General features: G+C 36.1%; 1 protein-coding gene across 11 annotated transcripts in view; it reads left to right on the forward strand.

Annotated features, from left to right (window-relative positions):
* The window catches only part of plecb (plectin b), a 204,700-nt gene that overhangs the window by 106,526 nt on the left and 75,319 nt on the right, over positions 1-22,855 (forward strand). For 3 of the 11 annotated variants that reach the window (XM_079837957.1, XM_079837948.1, XM_079837949.1), the window contains exon 1: positions 2,399-2,552. The exons of the other annotated variants lie outside the window; for them this stretch is intronic. In XM_079837957.1, the coding sequence (XP_079694083.1) occupies positions 2,537-2,552 (16 nt within the window). In that variant the 5' untranslated portion in view covers positions 2,399-2,536. Of the gene's footprint in view, positions 1-2,398; positions 2,553-22,855 lie in introns of those variants that run through there. 11 annotated transcript variants of the gene reach the window in all.

The raw sequence follows: 22,855 nt of genomic DNA on the forward strand, positions 1-22,855 counted from the left end.
TTAAGTAAAAAGCACATAACATTTTTTACACTGCAGCATTATAATGACAGTGAATGGCACACCCAAAATGTTAAGCCCAAAAAAGTGCATCGATCCACACGGCTCCGGGGAGTTAATACATTTACATTTACATATACAAAATATCTAACTTACATTTAATTAAGAATCAATGCATTTGTGTAAGAAAAATATCCATATTTAAAACTTTATAAAGTAAAATATCTAACTTCTGCCAGACCGCCATCTGGATATTTTTCTTACACAAACCCATCGATTCGCTTCAGAAGGCCTTTATTAACCCCCCGGAGCCGTGTGGAGCACTTTTATAATGGATGGATGCACTTTTTTGGGCTTAGTTTTGGGCTGCCATTCACTGCCATTATAAAGCTTGGAAGAGCCAGGACTTTTTTTTATATAGCTCTGATTGTATTTGTCTGAAAGAAGAATGTCATATACACCTATATGATGGCTTGAGGGTGTGTAAATCATTGGCTAATTAAAATTTTTGGGTGAACTAACCCTTTAATGCCTTATTCTGCATGACGTTATTTTACATCCCTTAATCCTACCCAATACCTAATCTTAAATGCTACAAAACGACCTTACTAATAATTAATAAGCAGTAAATTAGGAGTTTATTGAGGCAAAAGTCATAGTTAATAGTGTTAGTTAGTTAATGTTCCCAATACTAAAGTGTTACCATAATTACAAAGTAAATCCTACACCTATGTTTTTTCAGTGTACAACAGGGGTCACTTACTTTATGCTACTGACACCTACAGGTGTGGATGCAGCATCACTGGAAAGTGACTTTGTTTGTGTGTTGATGGAATTGCAGGCTATTTGCACGCACATTTACCATGATTATTTTAGTGTCTGATAATAAGGTCCTATCAAAATTAACTGAATAGTATTTAATTGGTCATTAGACCTCTGATCTGCCCTATGAGGAATAAAACTTCAAAGCTTCTGATGTGAGTATCTGTCATGTGGGTGTACATCCGTTTAAATATATTTGTCAAAAAATGTGACGCACTCGTATTTAGACCTATTTGTAATGTAATAAACAGCCTCAGTGGAGTCAGACTGGGACTGATTACTAGATTTGCTCAGTCAATGCCTATCTCATTTTCCAAATAGTTCCCATGCCACGTCCCGCAAATTAGATGCCTACAAATACTGTATTTAATCACGGTCATAAGTGCTTTAAACATGAAAATGAAATCAACACTCTGTCAACACCATAATTCACAATGCCATATGCTAATTTTAGTGGATTGCTGTGTAAAACTCGACTATATTTAGCAAACGTCTGGCTTCATGGGTGGTCTCTAAAGACTCATGATATGGCACAAGAGAGAGGCTGAGATTTCCAGTCATGCCAGGCTTCCCATTACCACATTCCATATTTAAATGGAAAAATACAAACCTTGCCACTCATGCTTTGAAAGGTCCCTGGGTTAGAAAATGTTTAAACAGAGTTGTTTGGTCTATATTTTTTATAATTTGTTTTACATTTTTGCATTTGGTAGATGCTTTTATCTGAAGCGGTTTACATTGCATTCAAGGTATACAAGAAATAAAAAAAGTACATTTTTGCATACTTAAAGGGATAGTTCACCCATAAATGAAAATGACCCCATGATTTACTCACCCTCAAGCCATCCTAGGTGTATATGATCGGAGTTATATTAAAACATATCCTGGCTGTTCCAAGCTTTATAATGGCAGCCCAAAATTTTAAGCCCAAAAAAGTGCATCCACCCATTATAAAAGTACTCCACACGGCTCCGGGGGGTCAATAAAGGCCTTCTATCGTTCAGAAGGTCTTTATTAACCCCCGGAGCCGTATGGATTACTTTTTATAATGTTGAATGAAGAATGTATTTTTTCCCATACTACAGTATGCAAGTCAATGGGGCCCATCATTGGTTACCAACATTCTTCAAAATATCCTCTTTTGTGTTCAACAGAAGAAAGAAACTCATACAGGTTTAGAACAACATGAGGGAAAGTAAATTCATTTTTGGGTGAACCATCCCTTTAAGAACATTCAATACAATTAAGCACACTTCTTTTTCACAAAGGGTACATTCTATCAGATAATTTCACGCCAATTATTCCTCACAAACGTAATGAAACTGGCGTCTTGGTGTCTGACAGCAGTAGGGAAGGTAAAGCCGAGACTCTGATGCAATATCATAGAATAACTCCATCATCATCCAGGAACAAGCTGGCCACTGCGGATTTCATCAGTTTCTAACTGTGCCAGTGTGAGCAACTTGCCCAGCATGATATTTATATCCACGGTGAGCTCTTTTACCCTTCCCCACTCAAACCCCCCACCCGACCCCCTCAGCCTCCGCCCACCTAATTGCAAAGCCACCGGGGAGCGGGGCTGACATATCCAAACAGCAGGCATGGGCCGTCAAAAATAAGAAAGGCACAGTGTCGACCAAACAAACGGAGTCTCTTTCTTTTACTTTACTGGCACGCTCTTGCTCTGCTCGTCTGCCTTCGCTGTTCCGCAAACTTCATGAAGATCATACCTGGTAGGTCAGATGATCAAGAGTTTGATTGTGTGTCTTTTTCTATATGTCGGATTGTGTGTGGTCGAGGTGGGAGAGGAAACGCTCCTTGTTGACATACGCGGATGCTTCCTCTTTCAGGCATCAAGTTCTAAATTCTATTCCATATTTAAACACACTCACACTTCAGTTATCTGTGATGCGTTTTAGTTTTGGATGATTAGTTGGGTATTTTTCCCCCGTCCCACATTGGATGCGGTGTGAGCGCTCTCATCTTCCTCCAGCTACCTGGAGGAGTTACGGTTCGCCAGGTCTGACGGACGGTTATATCATGGCAAAGCTGGTGGGCGGGTAGAAAAACAGGGTGAGAGTTGGATTTCAGAAGGAAATTCTCTGTGTCTACATGGGAATGCGAGGTGTCCCGTATCTGCGCTATTTTTGAGAGCTGTAAAAAAGCTTCCACCTGTTTTGCAGTCTTGAAGCAGGCTTCTCTCAAGCTGTAATAATGGAGAGTGTCTGCGTTGCTTTGGTTTCAAAACATAATAGTTAATAGTAAAGGATTGTTCAATCAATATGTTTAACTTCGTGGACACCATCTATGTCATGACTTGTTTGGAAAGACCAAACCAAACATGTGTTCGTTAATGGATTACTTTTACAGATCAATAGCATACAAGTGTTACTTAAATGCTATTACAGTATTCATATTTTTGGTAGCAAAAATATGTCTTTATTTAGACATTCTAACTACAACTACATGTCAACTAACTCTCATTGGAGTATTAGTGAACTGTCTAATATCTGCTAACACTTTATTTTGATGCTCCTCAACAGACTTTCTACTGACTTTAAGTAACTTTGCAACTACATGTCAACTTATTCTACAAACCCAAACCCTAACCTAACAGTCTACTAATACTCTAATGAGAGTTAGTTGACATGTAGTTGCAAAGTTGCTTAAAGTTAGTAGAATGTCTAAAGTGGCCCATCAATATATTATAACCATATTTGTATATTTTTCAGTTTTCATTTTTACAAAAAATACTCTAAAAAATGCTGGGTTGTTTCAACCCATGTTTGGGTCCAATATGGACAAAACTGTTGGGTTTAAAAATTCTATTAAACAAATTAATCCAATGTTAGGTTGTGTCAGGGTTGAAACCAAGGGATTCAGGGTTGAAACAACCCAGCATTTTTTAGAGTGTACTTGAACTTCAAATTTCAAAGTGTATTATTACTTCAAGTTTTCCGTCTTATATTTATAATTGTCTTTTATATCCGCTTTATTTCAATTAAGAAACTGATTGTTAATCTGTGTATAACAGCTGCTGTCAGTAGACCTTAAAGTCAACATCATTTACAACCCAAGTGGGCGTTGCATACCAGAACGGAGGAAAATGGTTAGAGGGGGTGAAAAATAAAGAATTAGCGATGTCCACAGAAAGGTGCAGTGGTTTAAGAGGTGGAGTTAGGTGGATAACAGAACTGATTTTTGAACAGCATTCACTGATCAATTGTTCAGAATAAAACCAGAAACATGTGCCAAAGGTATAGTTTACCCCAAAATTTAAATTCTGTTATCAATTACTCACCCTCATGTCGTTCATTCATCTTCAGAACACAAATTAAGATATTTTTTATGAAATCTGAGTGATTTCTGTCCCTGTATTGACAGCTACACAACTACCACTTTGAGAGGTTTGTTCTCGCACGTCAAGCAGGTTCAGTTGAGCTTCTGTGTATGTTTGCTGATCAATGTTTAATTATGAATAAAAGCCTAAATTCAATCTGTTCATCATATAAAGCGATCGTGTCTCTTCAGGAAATTTGGACTAAACCACTCAATTCTATGGATTACTTTTACAATCTCTTTATGAACTTTTTGAAGCTTCAAAGTGGTAGTTGCATAGATGTCTAAATCTCTCAGATTTGATCTGATCATTTGTGTTCTGAAGATGAACAAAAGTCTTACGATTTGGATGGACATGAGGGTGAGTAATAATGACAGAATTTTCATTTTTGGGTGAACTATCCCTTTAAAAAAATTTAATTGACTTTTCGTGTAGACTGAACCTGGATTTGTTATGAATTTTTGTGTTTTAGACCTTAATATGAAGATGGGCGGTTGTTTTAAAGTGCTAATGACTGCATACTTTCATCATTGCCTTTGGGTGGAGCATTACCTTTGGATTGATTGAACTCTTGAACTAGTTTGTCTTGAGCGACTGGATGCGTTTCCTGATTTCAAACTCAACAGTTCTGCAAAGCCTGGAGTGTTGTTAAATGTTCACTGATTTACAAACTTTTCAGTCTAAACTCATTTGATTTTATATTGAAACCGGTTCACACTTTTAGAGTTGAAAGACATCTCTGGAGAGAAACACACATTCAGCTGCAGGTGTGTTTTCAGCATTAACAGCATTAATAGTTGACATGGTAAGGGCTGTGAGAATGGATGGAAGGAATGTAGACATGACAAGATAAAGTAGTAGAGGAAACTCCCTTCATAAGGAAGGAAGGAAGGAAGGAAGGAGAAATGACCAACTTGATCCCCTTTGACTCCACATTTGGCTGAGTGGCGCTTCACTGGCGTCTTTTTTTAAATGCCTGGACTCACCCCTAACTCGGGAACACACCCCATGTCGCCCCATTCCCTCCCACCTGTTCCCGCTGCTGGCCTCATCCAGGCTTATCTCAGCCCTAATGCCACTGAGCCCATCAGAGTCCGCTCTCCCCACCCTGGTGGTTTTTGTGCACATTGTCTCTCTGATTGCAGTCTGGCGTTTGAGGCGAAGCAGAGGTGAAGGTAAGAGATTTGACAACAGCGGCAAATTAAAAGATCTGGGTTGGTCTCGAGTTCTAAGCTTGTTTTATCTCGGCTCTCAGTCTCTTGCTCTGCCAGGGCATTGTGGGCATTGAGATTAACCCTTTAGTTCCATGTAATAGAGGGCATCAGATAATGAGAAAGGGGCGTGTTTGTCGGATTCATTTTGCTTTGTCAAGTTGCTTGCAACGTTTTATGTATTAAAAATTAGCTCTGTCATATCATAGTGTTTATGATAGGGGTGTAACAATATATTGTGTCACATTATATCGCAATACAAAAATGCAACAATATGTATCGTGGAGAATGACAATCTGTATCGTGTATTTCTGTGAGAAAAATTCAAGTTTACAGAGTTTTAGTGTCAGTAGTACTACATTAAACTACTATATATAATGTTGAATATAATGTATAATAATGCAGTGGGGGAATATGTGTGAGTCCTGATAATGCCAAATGTCTTATGTTTCCAGTGTCCTACATTATTTCAAATATATCTAGTGTCAGTGCAAGCATATTCGTCTAAAATAATTCTGTGTTTTCAGCTTCAGAATCATGAATATTTTTATTCTGGTGTCACCTTTGTCTTGTGCATTGGTTTTCCAGCACCAAGTCCAAGCCTGTTCATTTCTATTCCCATGTAATTTTGCATTTTGATCATATGTCTAGGAATATCGCAATAATATTGTATCCTGACACGAGTGTACCGTTACACCCTTAGTTTATGAGCATTCATTTCAAAACATTCACTGAGTATTTAAAATTTTTCTGAACATATTTTCCTAAACAAATCCTTAAAAATTAGGAAAGTTACTTTTTCAGAATTTTTTTTTTTATTAAATGAACAATTTTTTTTTATTTATTTCCCTTATTACTGCAACACACACACACACACACACACACACACACACACACACACACACACACACACACACACACACACACACACACACACACACACACACACACGCACACACATATATATATTATAATTTTCAATTGGAGACCTGATTTTTTTTTTACGGTGTTTATATATATATATATATATATATATATATTATTTCTTATTTTTATAATATAAATTATATTATTTATAATAATCATAATAAATATACATTTTATTTTTATCTATTCTTTGTACCAGAATAACATTTGGTCTCGTCGTATTGACCTAATTTCCTTTGTATTTCACTTCCATCTACTAAAAAAAACCTCAATAATACTACATGAAGCAGTGACCGTTGGTCCAGAAAGGTTATTTCTGCGAGAAAATAGGGATAAATATCAGAAAAGTCAGCTAAAAATCCTCTGTAATTTCAATCTAAGGTAGGGCTTGGACTGACCTTCACACAGGTCTTAAATCTCACAATGTCCTACTTGTGAAGGTCTGCAACCTCTCAAATGTTCATGTCTCTTGGAGAAAAATGACTTGGGAAGTGTTTAAAAAGGTCACATTCATGCAGGCATGCTTTCTTTTACATCTTCATAACTCACCTCTCAAACATGTGTGATCAGGGCTATGCATCAAATCCTTCACCCAGTAAAAGACGAGAGGTGTGTTTACAGTTGAAGATGTGCTTGCACTGATAGCTCCCGGGTGTCAGATTCATACATTTAGACATAGACACGCTTATATAGAAACCGGTCTGAAGTTGTTACCTCACTTTTGAGATCTGCACTGGAAAATACTGGAAGATTGAGTTGGACACTTGTTTCAAGCAGACACTTTCAGATTTCAGATCTGTTTTCCAGAATGATCCTGGTGTTGTTGTGACAGAGGTGACCTCTGCTAGCGGTTGGCTCTGGCCTCTGTCACTGACACTGCTCTGGATGACTTCAGTTCCTCCCCTCCTCCTTCACGATCTTGTTTGTTTGATCATAAACCACATGTAGGCAGAATAGAGCAGATCTTATTACAGATTATTACTTTACTGCTTTGTTCATTCTCTCCGTCCCGTGGCCATTGTGCGTTTTGTAAGTGTATGAGAGGTTCTGACCCCATTCCGTCCTTTTATCTGTGAGCTTAACCCTTTATGTATCTACAGTATATTTCTATTAGGCTATTTACCAGACCTGCCATATGGAGGAGAAATGTGCATACAAACAAACAAATAAACAAGGTGTAGTAATGATGCAAGTGCCAATACAAAATTAAAAAAAATGCATAAAATAAAAAGCTAGTTAGTTAGAGCAGTAATAAAGTTGGTGCCAATACAAAATAAGTAAAGAATTTAATAAAATAAAAATGCAATTTAATGCAATTTATTTATTTATTTTTAATTAGTTTTGTTTGTTTTATTTCAAGGTGCAGTTATTTATTTATGTTTTTATGCAATTTTATTTTATGGTGCAGTAATAAAGTAGGTGTCAATACAAAATAAGTAAAGAATTGAATAAAATAAAAATGCAAAAATGTAATTTCATGCTATTTCATGCTATTTATTTATGTATTTATTTATTTATGAATTAATTAATTAATTAATTAATTTGTTTATTTGTTTGTTTGTTTTTTTGTTTTATTTCAAGGTGCAGTTATTTATTTATGCATTTATTTATTTATTTGTTTTGTTTTAATTTGTTTTCTTTGTTTTATTTTATTTTAAGGTGCAGTTATTTATGTATTTATTTATTTTTATTTTAAGGTGCAGTAATAAAGTAGGTGCCAATACAAAACAAGTAAAGAATCGAATAAAATAAAAATGCAAAAATTCTATTTAATGCTATTTAATTATTCAAAATTTCAAAATAAATAAAGGATTGCATAAAATAACATTCGTTCGTTCGTTCGTTCGTTCATTCTAAGGTGCAGTAATAATCTAGGTAATCTAGATAATAATAAATTATGGATTACATAAAATTGCAGGTACCAACGAAAAAATTTATATAAATATAAAATAAAATAAAAAACTTTCAGTAGTATTAAATTATTGTATCTGTAGTTGTATTGCCTGGTAATAAAAACACTAAATAAATATTTTGATTGAATTTGTTCTTTAATTGACAGAATCTGTAAACACAGTAAACAGATACTGTGAAAGTAACAGCAGTGAGATCATTGTTGGAGGTATTTAAGATTATTCTATAAATCCTGTAGTGATGGAATAAAGCTGGTCATATCCATGGATAGAATCAGGGGTGAACACATGGGAGGGCTTCTACACGGCTGTAGTATCACTGTAATTCACAACTTTGAATTGCAAATGATATCAAAACTTTGAATAACAAATGGAAGGCCAGAGGCTCAGACTTTCCATGTGTACAGTGAAGAATAAAAAGTACATTAGAAACATTTCTGTATATTTTTCCAAGTCAAACTCATAATCCTATAGGAGAGCTCCCAAATGTCTTGTGAGAAATGGTCCCATCAGAACGTGTAGTATCTGTATGTATACTGTGGCTCTCAGGAAACTGCCATAATGGAAAGTTCCAGACCCGTGATGTAAACAGCACATGCTGGAGATCTGTGTGGTGTCTTGCTCTTGATATTGTTGGCTGTTTGAATGACTCTATTCTTTAGGGAGCAGCGGGGCATGTAGATTAAGTGCGTAGCATACAGAGACGTGCTGTGCTGGGCTTTCAGGACCCGTGAAGGGGCCGCCGCTGTCCTTTGGACTTGATTTATGGTCTTTTATGGACCAAAGGGATGCTTTTGCTTTCGTTTGGCTGTTATTTTTAGCCCTTTACTCGTAACTGAGATTTCATAACACACTGTGGTACATCTTAACTGGGTCTCAACCTTAACCCTGCTTTTTGTAACAAATCCTTCCCACGCGGGTCAAAATTACCCGAAGCCCTAAAATTATACTTCATTTTCCCTTTGTCCAGAAAGCTTTTTTCATTTTCATATTTGCAATTTTTTTACCTTTAAATAAGTAGATTTTATCAATAAATTATAAATAAATAAAAAGTAATTTGAGCACATTCTTCACATTCTTTCAATTTCAATTCAAAATAACTCACAATTTCATGCATTACCCATTTAATTCAGCTCAAATTATCTTACATTGGGTGTCTTTGCCGACCTCTTGTGGAAAAAAGATAATATAACATGATATTTCAGGACTCTTGCCACTAGATGGCCTTATGTGTACTGAAGCATTTCATTCATTCCTATGGGGGAAGGATTTGTTACCTTTTAAAGTCCTCATGAAATCAAAATCGGTCTTATTTACTTTGTTAGCCCACATTACAGGTCTTAGGGTGAACAATTAATCCGTGCAAGTTAATACACATAAAAAAATTGTTTGCCGTGGTAATCTTTAATCAAAATCTGAAAAGTAACTTCTGGTCTTGAATGGCGTTCCCTTTCCGATGACGACTATGCGCCGGCTTGGGTTTGAATATCCTTAACCACTCCCCTCCATCCGTTAGTCTGCTATGAGCGAGAGATGGGGAGGAGGAGCGCTGAAGTGAAACACGAAAAGGGAAATGAAACATGAAAGGGAAATACGTCACAGCACTGAAATAAAATCAGTTGCAACTTCCGGTTCACTGGGACTTTAAACATTTCAACCACAAAACTCCTCGAAATCCAGTCAATTTGTTTGTGCATTCGTAGTTAAAAAATGTTTTTAATGAGTTTCGGGTCAAAATGACCCGAGGGAAGGATGAGGGTTAATAATATTTCCTTTCTTCATTATGGATTTCTACATCCATGAATTGTAACTTAAAAGTAAAATATTATAGTCAAGTCAAGTCATATTTATTTATATAGCACTTTATACAATACAGCTTTATGGTAATACTCAAGTCAAACATCACTTTAGCTGTAATTTCAGATGTAAAGATTAGATTAGAGGTTATTGTCATTCTAGCCAACAAAATGTTGCTTCACTGTGCAGTGCAGTTTAAAAAAATGACAAGAACATTATAAGGACACACAGTAAGTAATACAATTATTTCACTGTAAACAATACTTAGAAGTTAAAGGAACGCGCCACTATTTTTGAAAATAGGCTCATTTTCCAACTCCCTTAGAGTTAAACAGTTGAGTTTTACCATTTTCGAATCCATTCAGCCGATCTCCGGGTCTGGCGGGAGCACTTTTAGTGTAGCTTAGCATAGATCATTGAATCTGATTAGACCGTTAGCATCTCACTCAAAAAATGATCAAAGAGTTTCGATATTTTTCCTATTTAAAACTTGACTCTTCTGTAGTTACATTGTGTACTAAGACCAACCGAAAGTAACTCTTTGGTGATTTTTTGAGCGAGATGCTAACGGTCTAATCAGATTCAATGATCTATGCTAAGCTATTCTAAAAGTGCTCCCGCCAGACCCGGAGATCGGCTGAATGGATTCGAAAACGGTAAAACTCAACTGTTTAACTCTAGGGGAGTTCATTTTTATCTAAAATAGTGGAGTGTTCCTTTAAGTAAAATTTAGTATCAAACAAAGAAAAAATAGGTACCAAGCAGCTGTACACAAGACGTTATTCAGCTCAATTTAGTGCAGTAAAAGTGTCAGTGTTACAAAGTTAATAATTTATGAAAAAATGTCAGTTCAGCTATAAACCAGCTCTACAGAAGACAACATATGATTATTCTGCTTGGTAACATATTATGTAGTTCAGATTGGATAAGCCGTGTTTGAAGGGTTTTTTAGCTCTTCTTTGTGCGTCGTGTGTAAGAACGGCCTTACAAGGCACATCATTTCCTGAATCTTTAACATTCACGTTTGCAAAGTTTGAAGATATTTCTGTCAGTCTATTAGGCTTTATTTAAATGTCCATTCTTTGGTGACAGATAGATGACCCAGGCATCTATGCCATTGGATAATGGAGGCCTTTAGCTTCATTATTGCCCATGACTGAGGTCATGGGAAGCGTGGGAAATCACTTGCCGTCTTTAGGAATGACTGCAGGAGACCCCGGCGACGTCTCGCGATGCTTTACACTATATAGCTGTTGCAGTGATGGAATTACGTACCAGAGAAGTTATGGAGAACGACTTCAGTTCTTGTACAGCAAGATGTGTTGTTTTGGTAAGTGTGTGGCAGGCGTGACACAAACATGCCTCTCTCAGTCCCTCCCTCTCTTCACTGGAGGATTTTCACTTAATCGCATAAGTGCTATATATTTTTATTAACATCATTGACTGTTATGCAATGTCTGGCTGGTATAATTATCTCAAGCCTGCTGATGAGATTATAAATCACTTAAATCACTTCACTTTGGCAGTCTGGTGCCAGTTGGTTATGCAATATGATTGTATGTTCTCTCGCTGCACACGGCTCCACCTCAGTACATGCGGAAAACACACGCTTTTACTTGTTTGCCATTCATTCTAATTCTTGTGTAATTATTCTACAAAGAGTTTTTATGACCTGATTAATAAGAGACTATGTGGAATATTTTGGGGGGTTTTTCACTTACTTACGAAAAAGAAGTTCTTTCAGGTGTGCTATTAGTATACGTCTTTTAAACTAAAAATAAGAAAGAATACTTTCAGTCTACTTTGTATGTTCTTCTCAGAAATATACTTACAACTGCACTTAAAGCTACACTGTGTAACTTTTTTGTAACTTTTTTAGTTTATTCTTAGCTAAAAACACGTAGTTCTTTCAAAAATATATGTGCTCATTAATGTATATTTACTTCTTTCAAGTAATAAAGTATTCTCGTAAGTTTAAAATACAAACGGGTGAGGGGTTTGAATGCGGGTCGCCATGTTGCCCCTCCATCTTGAAAGTACATTAGCCAAAGAGGGACATACCCGTAAATTTAAGCTTTGCCTTTCGAGTTTTAACACTCGATGGCACCGTGTCGAATGTGGACGAGGTCGAACTGGAAGCCATATTAATCTTGGACTAAATCGGCCACCGTAGGAGTTAAAACGAAATCGGAATTGAGAGGAACAGAAACTAATATTCACTGGATGGTCATATACCTTTAAATGGCAAATCCACTTGCGGCATCTGTTCACCTATGGGTGTGCTGGTCTGAAAACCAGGTGTGTTCAGGCGCATTGTTGGGGCGTTGCTATTTTGAGGAACTGAAAACGACTGCGCCATTGACCAATAAAAACCTGCTCTAAAGTCAATAGCGCAGTATTTTTTGTGTTATTTAAAGAGTGCGTTAGTAATATGTGCCTATAGGCAGTGCACAACGCGCGTACAGCGCAACAGCACACAAACATTGTTAAAAATTCATAATAAAAGGCTTCCTCTCTGGAGAAGCGTTCAGTCTTTCCGCTCGCAAATTCCACCATTTAATTGGCAAATCCGCCATAGCGCGAGTACAACTGGCTTTTAAAGGGAATGGGAGATGAGACTCTGATTGGTTTATTGCACGTTACGCCCAAAACACACCCATGCCACATTAAGACACTAGGTACAACCCTTTTGGACAATGCGCCTGGCGCTTTTTGCGTCGTTAAACTAGCAAAAGTGGATTCGGACACACCCTAAGTGCACCTGCGCCGTGCGCTTCAGACCATGCGCTCAGATCATTAAAATAGGGCCCTAAGTATATTTGGCCTATACTTGTACTCTTTTGATCAAAATATACTATTATATACAAAAGAATAATTAAGTATTCTAATTATACTTGTCTTATGGTTGTGTTTACCCTTGTAGCATATTAAATACTTTTTTTCACATAGCTTTACATACTATGTAGGAATATAGTAGCATAGTTAAAGGGCAAAAATAATACATTAATAGTAAACTATAAGTATGATATTATGTTCACTTAAAGAAAACAAGTATACTTGAAGTATAAACTACTAGTAAACTACTAAACTACTTTACACTTTAAAGTGTCCTTTCATAAACTAAAAGATGTGCTACAAGTATTTGACTAGTAAACTATCAGTATACCTATAAGTTTACTTGTAGTAGGCGTATAGTTGCAGTACAAATGAAAAACTTAGTTTTTAAACTCATAGTTTACTACTGTTAAACTTAAAGTATACTTAAAAGCATACTTTTATACACTAAAAGTATACTTCTAGTACATTGATATTAGTATACTTACTGCATAAAGTATACTTAAAAAATACTTGAACTTACTTAAGTATACTTAATAAAACGAACTTGATGGATACCATTTTCCGTAAGGATAATTAAAGGTGAGTTATGTTCAGAATAGCATACTAATATTTGGCACAGAAAACTAAGTCTCTGAATTCAATTAAAAATGCATAATAACTTGCCACTTTTATAATTAATTGCTACTTACGTGAAATGTGTCGAGGTTATGTGACAATGTAGCATACTGCTGTTTACATACAACTTATACTTCACTGCAGTGAGTAAGCAGAAAGATAATATTGTATCACAAATACATGCAGAACAACCATTTTTGGTTCTCCAAAGCAGCTTTCAGTAAACAGCAAAAAAAAAAGAATAACATTCTAAAAATCTAAAGAACCATTTTCCACTAATAAGAACCTTTTGTGCAATGGTTGTTGGAGGTTCTTCATGGAACCGTAGATACCAATATAGAACAATTTTTTTTTTACACTCTCAGAAATAAAGGTACAAAAGCTGACACTGGGGCGGTACCTTTTCAAGAGGTACACTTTTGTTCCTTTTAGGTACTAATATGTACACCTTAGGTACTATTATGTACATTTAAGGTACCAATATGCACCATTTAGGTACAAATGTGTACCTTTTGAAAAGGTACTGCCCCAGTGACAGCTTTTGTACCTTTATTTCTGAGAGTGTAGAGTGTAAAGATTATCTATGCCGTAAGCAATTTTTGCCATTTGGACAAACTCTGTCCATCTTAGCCACTCCCATCCATTCAATCAAAGTGGTCCATAACCCCGCCCTTAAAAGACATGGCAGCCAATCAGATGTCAGCAAAACTAAACATGCAAAATTATTGATTTATTTAACAAATAGTGTTTCTGATGGCAGGTTAGAAAAAAATGGCAGCTCATTTAGTGTATTTTTGCTGTGAGTTCTGTCACAGTCAGACCTTTTTCAGTGATATCTGTCAGGGAGGAAGTAGGAAATCTATGCGTGGCATTTCATAAAAAGGTATAGTTGAAATACACCTTTAAATGCACAATGTATGCATTTTTTTCTCTTGTGAATATTATGTTTTGTCGCCATCTAGTGTTGAGTCTCAGTTTAATACTTCATTGTTAAAGCTTTCTCACTGAAGGAGTGATACATAAGGCATAAAACATGGACAAAAAGCTTCATTAAATTCACACTCAGTAAGTCTGTAAGTCAGGATAAACAGAGGACGTGGTTTGGGGTTTAGCCAAGACGTATGTGGATGTGTGGCCTATCATGTATGTCCTTTTGATAAATATTGGACTGTGATACACGTATCTTATCATCGCTGATTAGTTTTATTTCCTTCATTTTTTTTGATTGCCATAAATTCTCTAAACGCACATTTTATTAGTGACGATAATCATCAGGCATGACTATTTAGTCAAATGGACAAGGTCATAAAAACTGGGGCTTTTCATAGAAAATCCCCCCTATTTCCATCTGTTGCTCAGTAGCAAATATAGATTTGGATGTAAGATGCTGGTGTGTGATTGAAGGGGGGATTTAGAAATAGGGTAATCAACAGATTGTATTCCATCGTTTCATAGATTTATTCTGGTTTTGTGAAGTAATGTCACAATAACTGCTGAATCCACCCTATGCAGTCAGCCCTTCCTTTGAATGACTTGCGTTCAGACTATAAATACAGACATGAGTAACAGTGTGTTCTTCTGATCTGCTGCCATGGCTACTGTGTGTTTGGACAACCGTTCTCCGATGTCTGCACCATCAGCATCTCAGATGAAAGCAAGTTGTTATTATTATGTCACTAAGGCAATGCTGTCAGAAGCAGAAGTCAGTTTTCAGCTGATCTCATTCAGGTCATTGACACTGCGGGCAATGCGTCATGTTTACCTTTTAAAGATTAAACTTCTCTCAGCTGTTCACACACCTGAGCCATTGTAAATTTACCTGACAAGCTTTATGATTATGTCCTAATTATTGGCCAGAAGAGGGAGACATTTATTTAATGAAGTCAGTGTGAGAACATGATCACAACCCATTTTACTTCCCTAGTGCTATATATATATATATATATATATATATATATATATATATATATATATATATATATATATATATATATATATATATATATATATATATATATATATATATATATATATATATATATATATATAGCACTAGGGAAGTAAAATGGGTTTGTGATCATGTTATATAATAATATATCAATTCTGTATTGAACAGCCATATTTACCTACATTTTATTCAGTCTTGGGTGTAATTAATTACTAATAGTGCTGTCAAATTGATTAATCGCATGAAAAAGAAAAGTTTTGTTTACATAATATATGTGTGTGTACTGTGTATACTTATTATGTAAATATAAATACACACTCATTCATGTATATATTTAAAGACATAGTTAAGATTATATACACACTGCACAGTATTTATGAGGATCTATTGACAGAAATGCAATATAATATATTTTGGTGGTGTATTACAGACCTTACACAATGTACCGTTATGTTTTTATTACCTTAGAAGGAGCCATTTCTTTCTCCATACACTGCACTGTAAAAAATATTGTTGGTTTAACTTAAAAAAGTAAGTAACCTCGTTGCCTTAAAATTTTGAGTTCATTGACATTAAAAATTTGAGTTAATACAATGAAGGAAATTGGTTTAATAAATAGAAACTCAAAATATTATTGTATCTGAACCACATAAATTTAAAAAAAATTGTGATAAATCATGAAAATAGCACAATTTAGCATGTTTCACTGCATTATTACAACTAAAAAACAAATATGCAATATGCTTACAAAATCTTTTAATAATATTTGTATAAAGGGTGATGTTGATTCTGAAATGTTCATTGTATTAACTCAAAAGTTTAATTTCAATGAATTAAAAATTTTAAGGCAACCAGGTAACTTACTTTTTAAATATTTTTTTTACAGTGTGCGGGTCGGGTCCCCTTACAGTGAAATCACCATTTTGTGCCGTCATGTTTCTACAGTAGCCCTAAACGGACAAACTTCTCTACAGAGCGCTAGCTACTCTCTGCTCTCTCTGACGATGAAATTTTTGTCCTGTGTCGGCCACCGTAGCTTCTCTACGTGCTTTGAAAGGGAGGGGTGAGCGGTTGCAATTCACAACCTCACCACTAGATGTCGCTAAAATAAATTATATAAATATACATTCAGTATATACATGCAAATGTTTCTTAAATATATACATGAATGAGTGTGTATTTATATATACATAATAATTATACACAGTACACACACATATATTATGCAAACACAAACTTATTTTTCATGCGATTAATCGATTTGACGGCACTAAAATTACTTATCCCTTGAAAAAGTAAAGTAAGGGATTACTTTTTTTTTATAATTTATTACAGTTGCTTTTGATGTAGTATAGACTATATAAAACAATAGTGGATTTAACATCAACATTTTATGTTAAAATGTATGTTTTAAAGTAATTAGTAATAAGTAATCCAATACTTTTTAGAGAGAGTAATTAGTACAGTAATCTAATTACACTGTTGAAAATGGAATTGCTTGCTAGTAATTAATAACTTACCAACACTGATCTTAATACTTGAAAAATACCAGAAAAAATCACTTTATTTTGTGACAATTTCTCAAACTCAAACTCTTCACAGTGCAAAAATTCAGTGGAAGAAGTTGTTTCAGAGGAAGGTTTTTACTCAATGATTTAGGATTATGAAGAAAAACGTTTATTATTATTTGAAATAACTTGGGCTGATAAATCGTTCACTGGTAAGACCAGGAATGCGCATTAAGAAAGTAAATTGAGTGCATTTAGATTTCATGAGGACTTTAATACGCGTCTTATATTACGCTTTTGAAGTGCATGTCATGATTTCAAGAGAGCCTGTGAGTGAGTTTGCAGAACTGCTTGGCAGGTCCATCTGTTTTCCACTCCAGTGCAGAACGTCTAATGGGTTATTTTAGATCTCAGCTGCTGTTGATGTTCTGTTTTGAATCTCCAGCTAAACAGAGATTTCCCCAAATCCCGTTTTGACCATCACATCAGAACTTGATTCCTGGATTTAGATAAACATGGATATTAATGCTCCACGCAGTTTTGCAATTGCAATTTTAATGCCTGGAATTATGAGCGAATGGAAAGACACATAATTACGGCTTCTGGTAAATCGATTAAAAAAAACCCATGGAAAGTAAAAAAGCATCTTATGAAGAGGCAAAAAAAGAGCTCAGGTGTCCATGTTGTTCTTGTTGGGAAGGACAGGGTGTGTTCATGTTTGATGTGAAATCAAAGCAGATGTACGGATTCCACATTCCTCTCTCTCTGGGCGTGACAGACATCCCTGTACACGCTCTCACACGCAGCTGGAGGAGAGACGGCTCTGGAGGGAGAGAGTTGTGGATGGGATTGGGAGCCACTTTCACGGCTAATGTGGTTTGGTTACACCTAACAGAGGAATGTGAAGAGTTACCATTGTTCTAACATCAATCTCATTACCTTTAAAGACAACTTTAAGGTCCAGATTTACTAACAGCTTGCACCAGCGCAAACCTTTCTTTGGCGTTAAAAACTACTGTCAGGATTTACTAAAGACACGCAGTGAAAAATTAGCACTGAAAAGGCGTGGACAGGGTTATTTTTGCGGATGATCTTATTGCATATGGATTTATAGGAGTTTCTCTTTCAGACACAAAATTTATGGGAGGAGAGTATTTAAATGAATTATGCAAGGTTTGCGCTCGTCAATTTACTGGTGTTTGCGCCATTATTTAACGTCCAAAATGCTAAACCAAATGCTAATTTGCGCTGCGCTTGGTATATTGTGTTGGTCATTATGAAAATGATCCAGCTTTGTCTGTGGTCTTTAATTTGCGCATCGCAGAACTTTCAACTCACATCTGCACTTTTTTTCACAGTAATTTACCCTGTTTAGTAAATCTGTCCTCAAGCCTTATCTATGACGCTTTGATTTCATTCTGTTCTACTGCAATGGAAGTTTATGAGCTGGCTTTCAAAAAAAATTTATACTGTTGTCTGAGGTCAACTTATGACATTTGCATGGTTTTTACATTCAAAAACATCATAATGAATAAGTAATAGGCTCTTTTCTACCCTGGTTTTGAGGCTATCTCAAGAAACATTGGGTTTTGATGGGTGTGCCACACTGAAGACTTGGAAGTAAATGCCCATGGCTAGGATTTGATAACAGTTTTGCATATTTAATGAGTTTCAGCTCCCCTGTGAGTAGGCTACACAAGGAATTGTTTTGAAAGCCTGTGAGAAACGGCAAACGAAATGATTCGTCCCACAAGGCTCGCAAAATATCTTTATCTAACAAACACAATGATTTATCTCTCATCCACCCGCGATTGATTGGAATGTTATTTTTGTATTACTTGGCCCGCCCGATCGGTCGATATAAGCGCGAACCGTGCATCACACACACACACACACACATGCCAAGTACATTGCAGACTGCATGATCAAAACTTCCGCGATTTGTATTTTTCCTTCAAATATCAAGTCAAGAGAGTGATTCTTCAGCCTTCAACGTGCTAATGTTCAGTTAGACACGTACACATAATCAATATGATCTGTAACAATGCAATACTATCACATACTGTTTAAAAAAAAATTTACTCACATAAGTGTGGTTAATCTCATCCTGTCTGCAAATCCAGTCTCTTGTTTACAAACGAATCCATGGTTAAATGAAAGAACAGACACGCAATGTCTTCCCCACGTGAGCTGAATATTCATTAAAAATAAAGTTCATCCGTGCATTCATGATATTGGAATCCGAATGAAGCGTATGCGGTATGTTTAGAAATTCTATCCGGTTTAGCTCCATGTAGGCCTGTGTTATGTTAGTGGTGGGCGGGGGCTACAGAATCAGGCATTGTTCTTCTTCTGTTGAGGCGGTGTTTCACTACACTCAGACGTCATAGCCAGGCACATTCTGCAATTGAGCATTTGCTGGGCCTGGTGTCTATAAAAGCTTTTCTTTGACTAACAAGGAAGTTTTCATCTCTGAAACTTACAGGATATTCTTATATTACCATGACCTTTTATATATCAAAAGCTCAAGTGAAAGTTGATTTCTCAATTCATCACCCTTTAAAGGGGTTGTATGTAGAATTCAGAAACACGTGTTATTAGCGACAACGGTGGTCGTTAAGTGAACAGACCCACAGATCGGCTGAATGAATTAGAAAGACTAAAATAGTGTTTTCTTGTTGTTGTTTTTTCAGTATAGATATTGTTGCACACTACTGTTTATATAGTGTGATATCATAGTATAAAATGCACTCCAGACCTCTTTAAAGATCTGATCTTCAACCCTTATCATCTGAGCAAAGATATTCTGGGAACATTTTGAGACGTAAGATCCGGGTCACGGCACCAGAAAATGCCTGTCAGATCTACCATTGACAAACAAAACGTCTTCTGATTGGGTCACATTGACTCGTGCCTGCATCTTCTCATCTGACCCCAGATCCAGATCCAGCTTTGTGTGTATGTAGTGCATAGAAAGATCTGAGGTGTATGTGAGGTTAAAAGATGAATACTTGATATTGATTCAAAAAGTCATGTTTTATGCTTCTCCCCGCTCATGTGAAGGATCAGTCTTGTGTAGACTTGACTAAGTCTTATGCAGCTTTGGCCAAGAACCAACCTTTCCACAATTTTTTATGTTGTAGGTGCGGGTTCATCTGACTATACGAGTGTGCTCAAGGGTATCATGTTTTGGATATCACACGTCTTAAACAAAGCTCTTGAAAATATTCAAAAAGTGTGTTTGTATAACACCATGCATTTTAACTCATATCTTCTGGCTATAGGTCTTCTTCAGAAGGGCTGGTTGTTAAGCCAGCCAATCAGATTTCAGTTTTCAGCCAGCTCTTGATATGTTTTGTGTGCATTATGCATCAGCTGGTCTGTGAATGAGATGAGCTGTGGCTGATGTTATGTTTTATGGAAACTTCTGGTGCTCCTGTGGGGTTCATTGCTCAAATCACATTAGAAGAGCATCACATAAACATTTGTATCACTCTACTTACAGTGTCTACCTTACTCAAGGTATGTTATCTCATTAACATTAGTTGCATCAATGCCTCTAATAATGATACATATAAGTTAATAACTTACTGTCAGAGGAAATGCGTTACAAGTAACTTGAGTTCAATTAGATTACTTTTTAAGTAACTAGTAAAGTAACAAGTTACTTTTAAATTTACACAAAATATCTGAGTTACTTTTTTCAAATAAGTAACTCAAGTTACTTTGTTTTCCATGCATTGACTGCCAGTTCTCCTGTCCCATGTTGAGAGAATCGTGAGTTAGCGTAGAGGCTTTGTGTGTGCTGTGTGAACATGATGGTTATTGTAGTTCTAGACTAAACAGGAGTAGACATTTACTCATCTCACTTACACACCAAAAACAGAAATTAATGCAATTTAAATGCAATTTCAATTCAAAATGCAATAATGCAGGAAATGCAATTTCAGAATATTAATAATTAATTAATAATTGCAATAAAAACATACTTTATGTATTTAATCTCACTTTATTAGCAATGTCTTTGTTGCTGACCTTTAATAATCCACTCAACCATACTAATGATAAGCAAAAATTACATTTGATAAATATCAAACTTATGTGTAATGGCAGCACAGCCGAATCTTTTTTAACCGCGCCCTCTACTGTACAGGCATGAATTTGCATTTCTTTCAGCCTGAGGCTTTTTCAGTTCACTTTTGATGTGAAATTCACGTTTTACATTTGCCAAAAATCTAACTTTTTTTGTTGTTATTAAAAAACAAGCAAGCTAGCCCAGGTGAGAAAAAGCTATGTTACGAATAAATTCCCCTTAAAAATAACACAATCAGTACATTTTTTAGTAATTTTGTAATGCATTACTTTTAAAAGTAACTTTTCCCAACACTGCTTATACTGTAACTATGAAAGTTATAGATCAGGGTTTCCCAACTTCAGATTTGTGCATTTATTTCATCAAAAATACAGTAATATTGTGACATATTATTACAATTTAAAATAAATGTTCTATTTAAATATATTTAAAATGTAATTTATTCCTGTGATCAAAGAATTTCCAGCATCATTACTCCAGTCTTCAGTGTCGCATGATCCTTTGATTAATAGAAAGTTAAAAAGAACAGCATTTATTTGAAATATAAATATTTTGTAACATTTTAAAAGTCTTTACTGTCAATTGAATGGTTATTTAATAACATATTGCATATTAATTTCTTTCAAAACAAAAAAACTTTACACCACAGTGGGTACTTAGCGGTTGGAATTTTTTAAATCATAGACTGACATAAAAGAAAAATAAGGTTATGAATGCTGTTATAGGTGTTGGTAGTTTTTTTGTGCCACACCTTAATACCTTCATCTGTATCAACAGGAAATTAGATGTCTATTAAATGAAGGCGTCAGCTAAGGGATATGTCAGATATATCGTAAAATAAACGCTCCTGCAAACACTGTCAAGTTTAGGCCGCTATACTTACTAGCGAGCCTGAACAGGTCGCCAAATGAGCAGCTTCTCAAAGTTTATGGTGCGGGTCTGTTCAGATCTTGAGCATGTGATGAACGCCCCGTCCTCAGCTTCATCTTCTGAGCTATTGCGTTATATCTTTATGATACCTTGTGCATGGGCAGAACTGTCACTCGTCATCACCTATTGCGTCTGTAAATCTTTCTCTTCCTACACATATCGACACATTCATCTGGCGATGCACATGCAAGTTCAGCATGATCACATAAACACACACTCGTGCAAACAAGAAATGACTCTTTTAAAGACTTTTCGTCTTATTTCTAACTGTTCATTTTGCAGCCTCTGGTTATGTATTTTACTGGGGTTGGTTTACATCCAGTAATGTTAATCTCCAGCGTGTGTAGACGTGAGCGGCCCATCCCAGTGCCTCGCCCTGTCTTATTGGAAGCACACACTCCTACTTAGTCATACTTGCTCAACTGCTCAGGTATGTCACAGTGGTTAATCATTAAAGGGGCGTACAGTATGTGTACAGTGTGTGTGGAGTAATATCTGTTAGCACGAGTTCCTTTTAATGGCACTTGCGCTCCAGTTCTACACACTGGTGTAGTGCTCAGAGTAAGGTAGTTTCACAACTCGTCACACTCTCCATTTCCTGTTGCATTATTCTACAGAGATTGTGATAATTTGGTGTGACTGTTTGGAGAGGGTGTGGGACTCTAGATGAGGCATGCTGGCAGACACACCTTCCCACTCACTTTCCCTGATTCCACCCCTTCTTCCTGCCTCGGCTCCACCAACATGACAATTCAGGGATTAGGCGGAGCCAAACATAACCCAAAGTGCCCTCCAACCACCATGTCTCACAGGAGTCAGAACGGCACAAGAGCAGGCCCAGAAGCTGTAGCCTACTGACATCATTTACTGGAGCTAGAAAATGGACAGCAGAAATTAAACAGGAACCTTAAGTCTTAAC

Source organism: Gobio gobio (assembly GCF_949357685.1).
Source record: "Gobio gobio genome assembly, chromosome: 15".
Lineage (NCBI taxonomy): Eukaryota > Metazoa > Chordata > Actinopteri > Cypriniformes > Gobionidae > Gobio > Gobio gobio.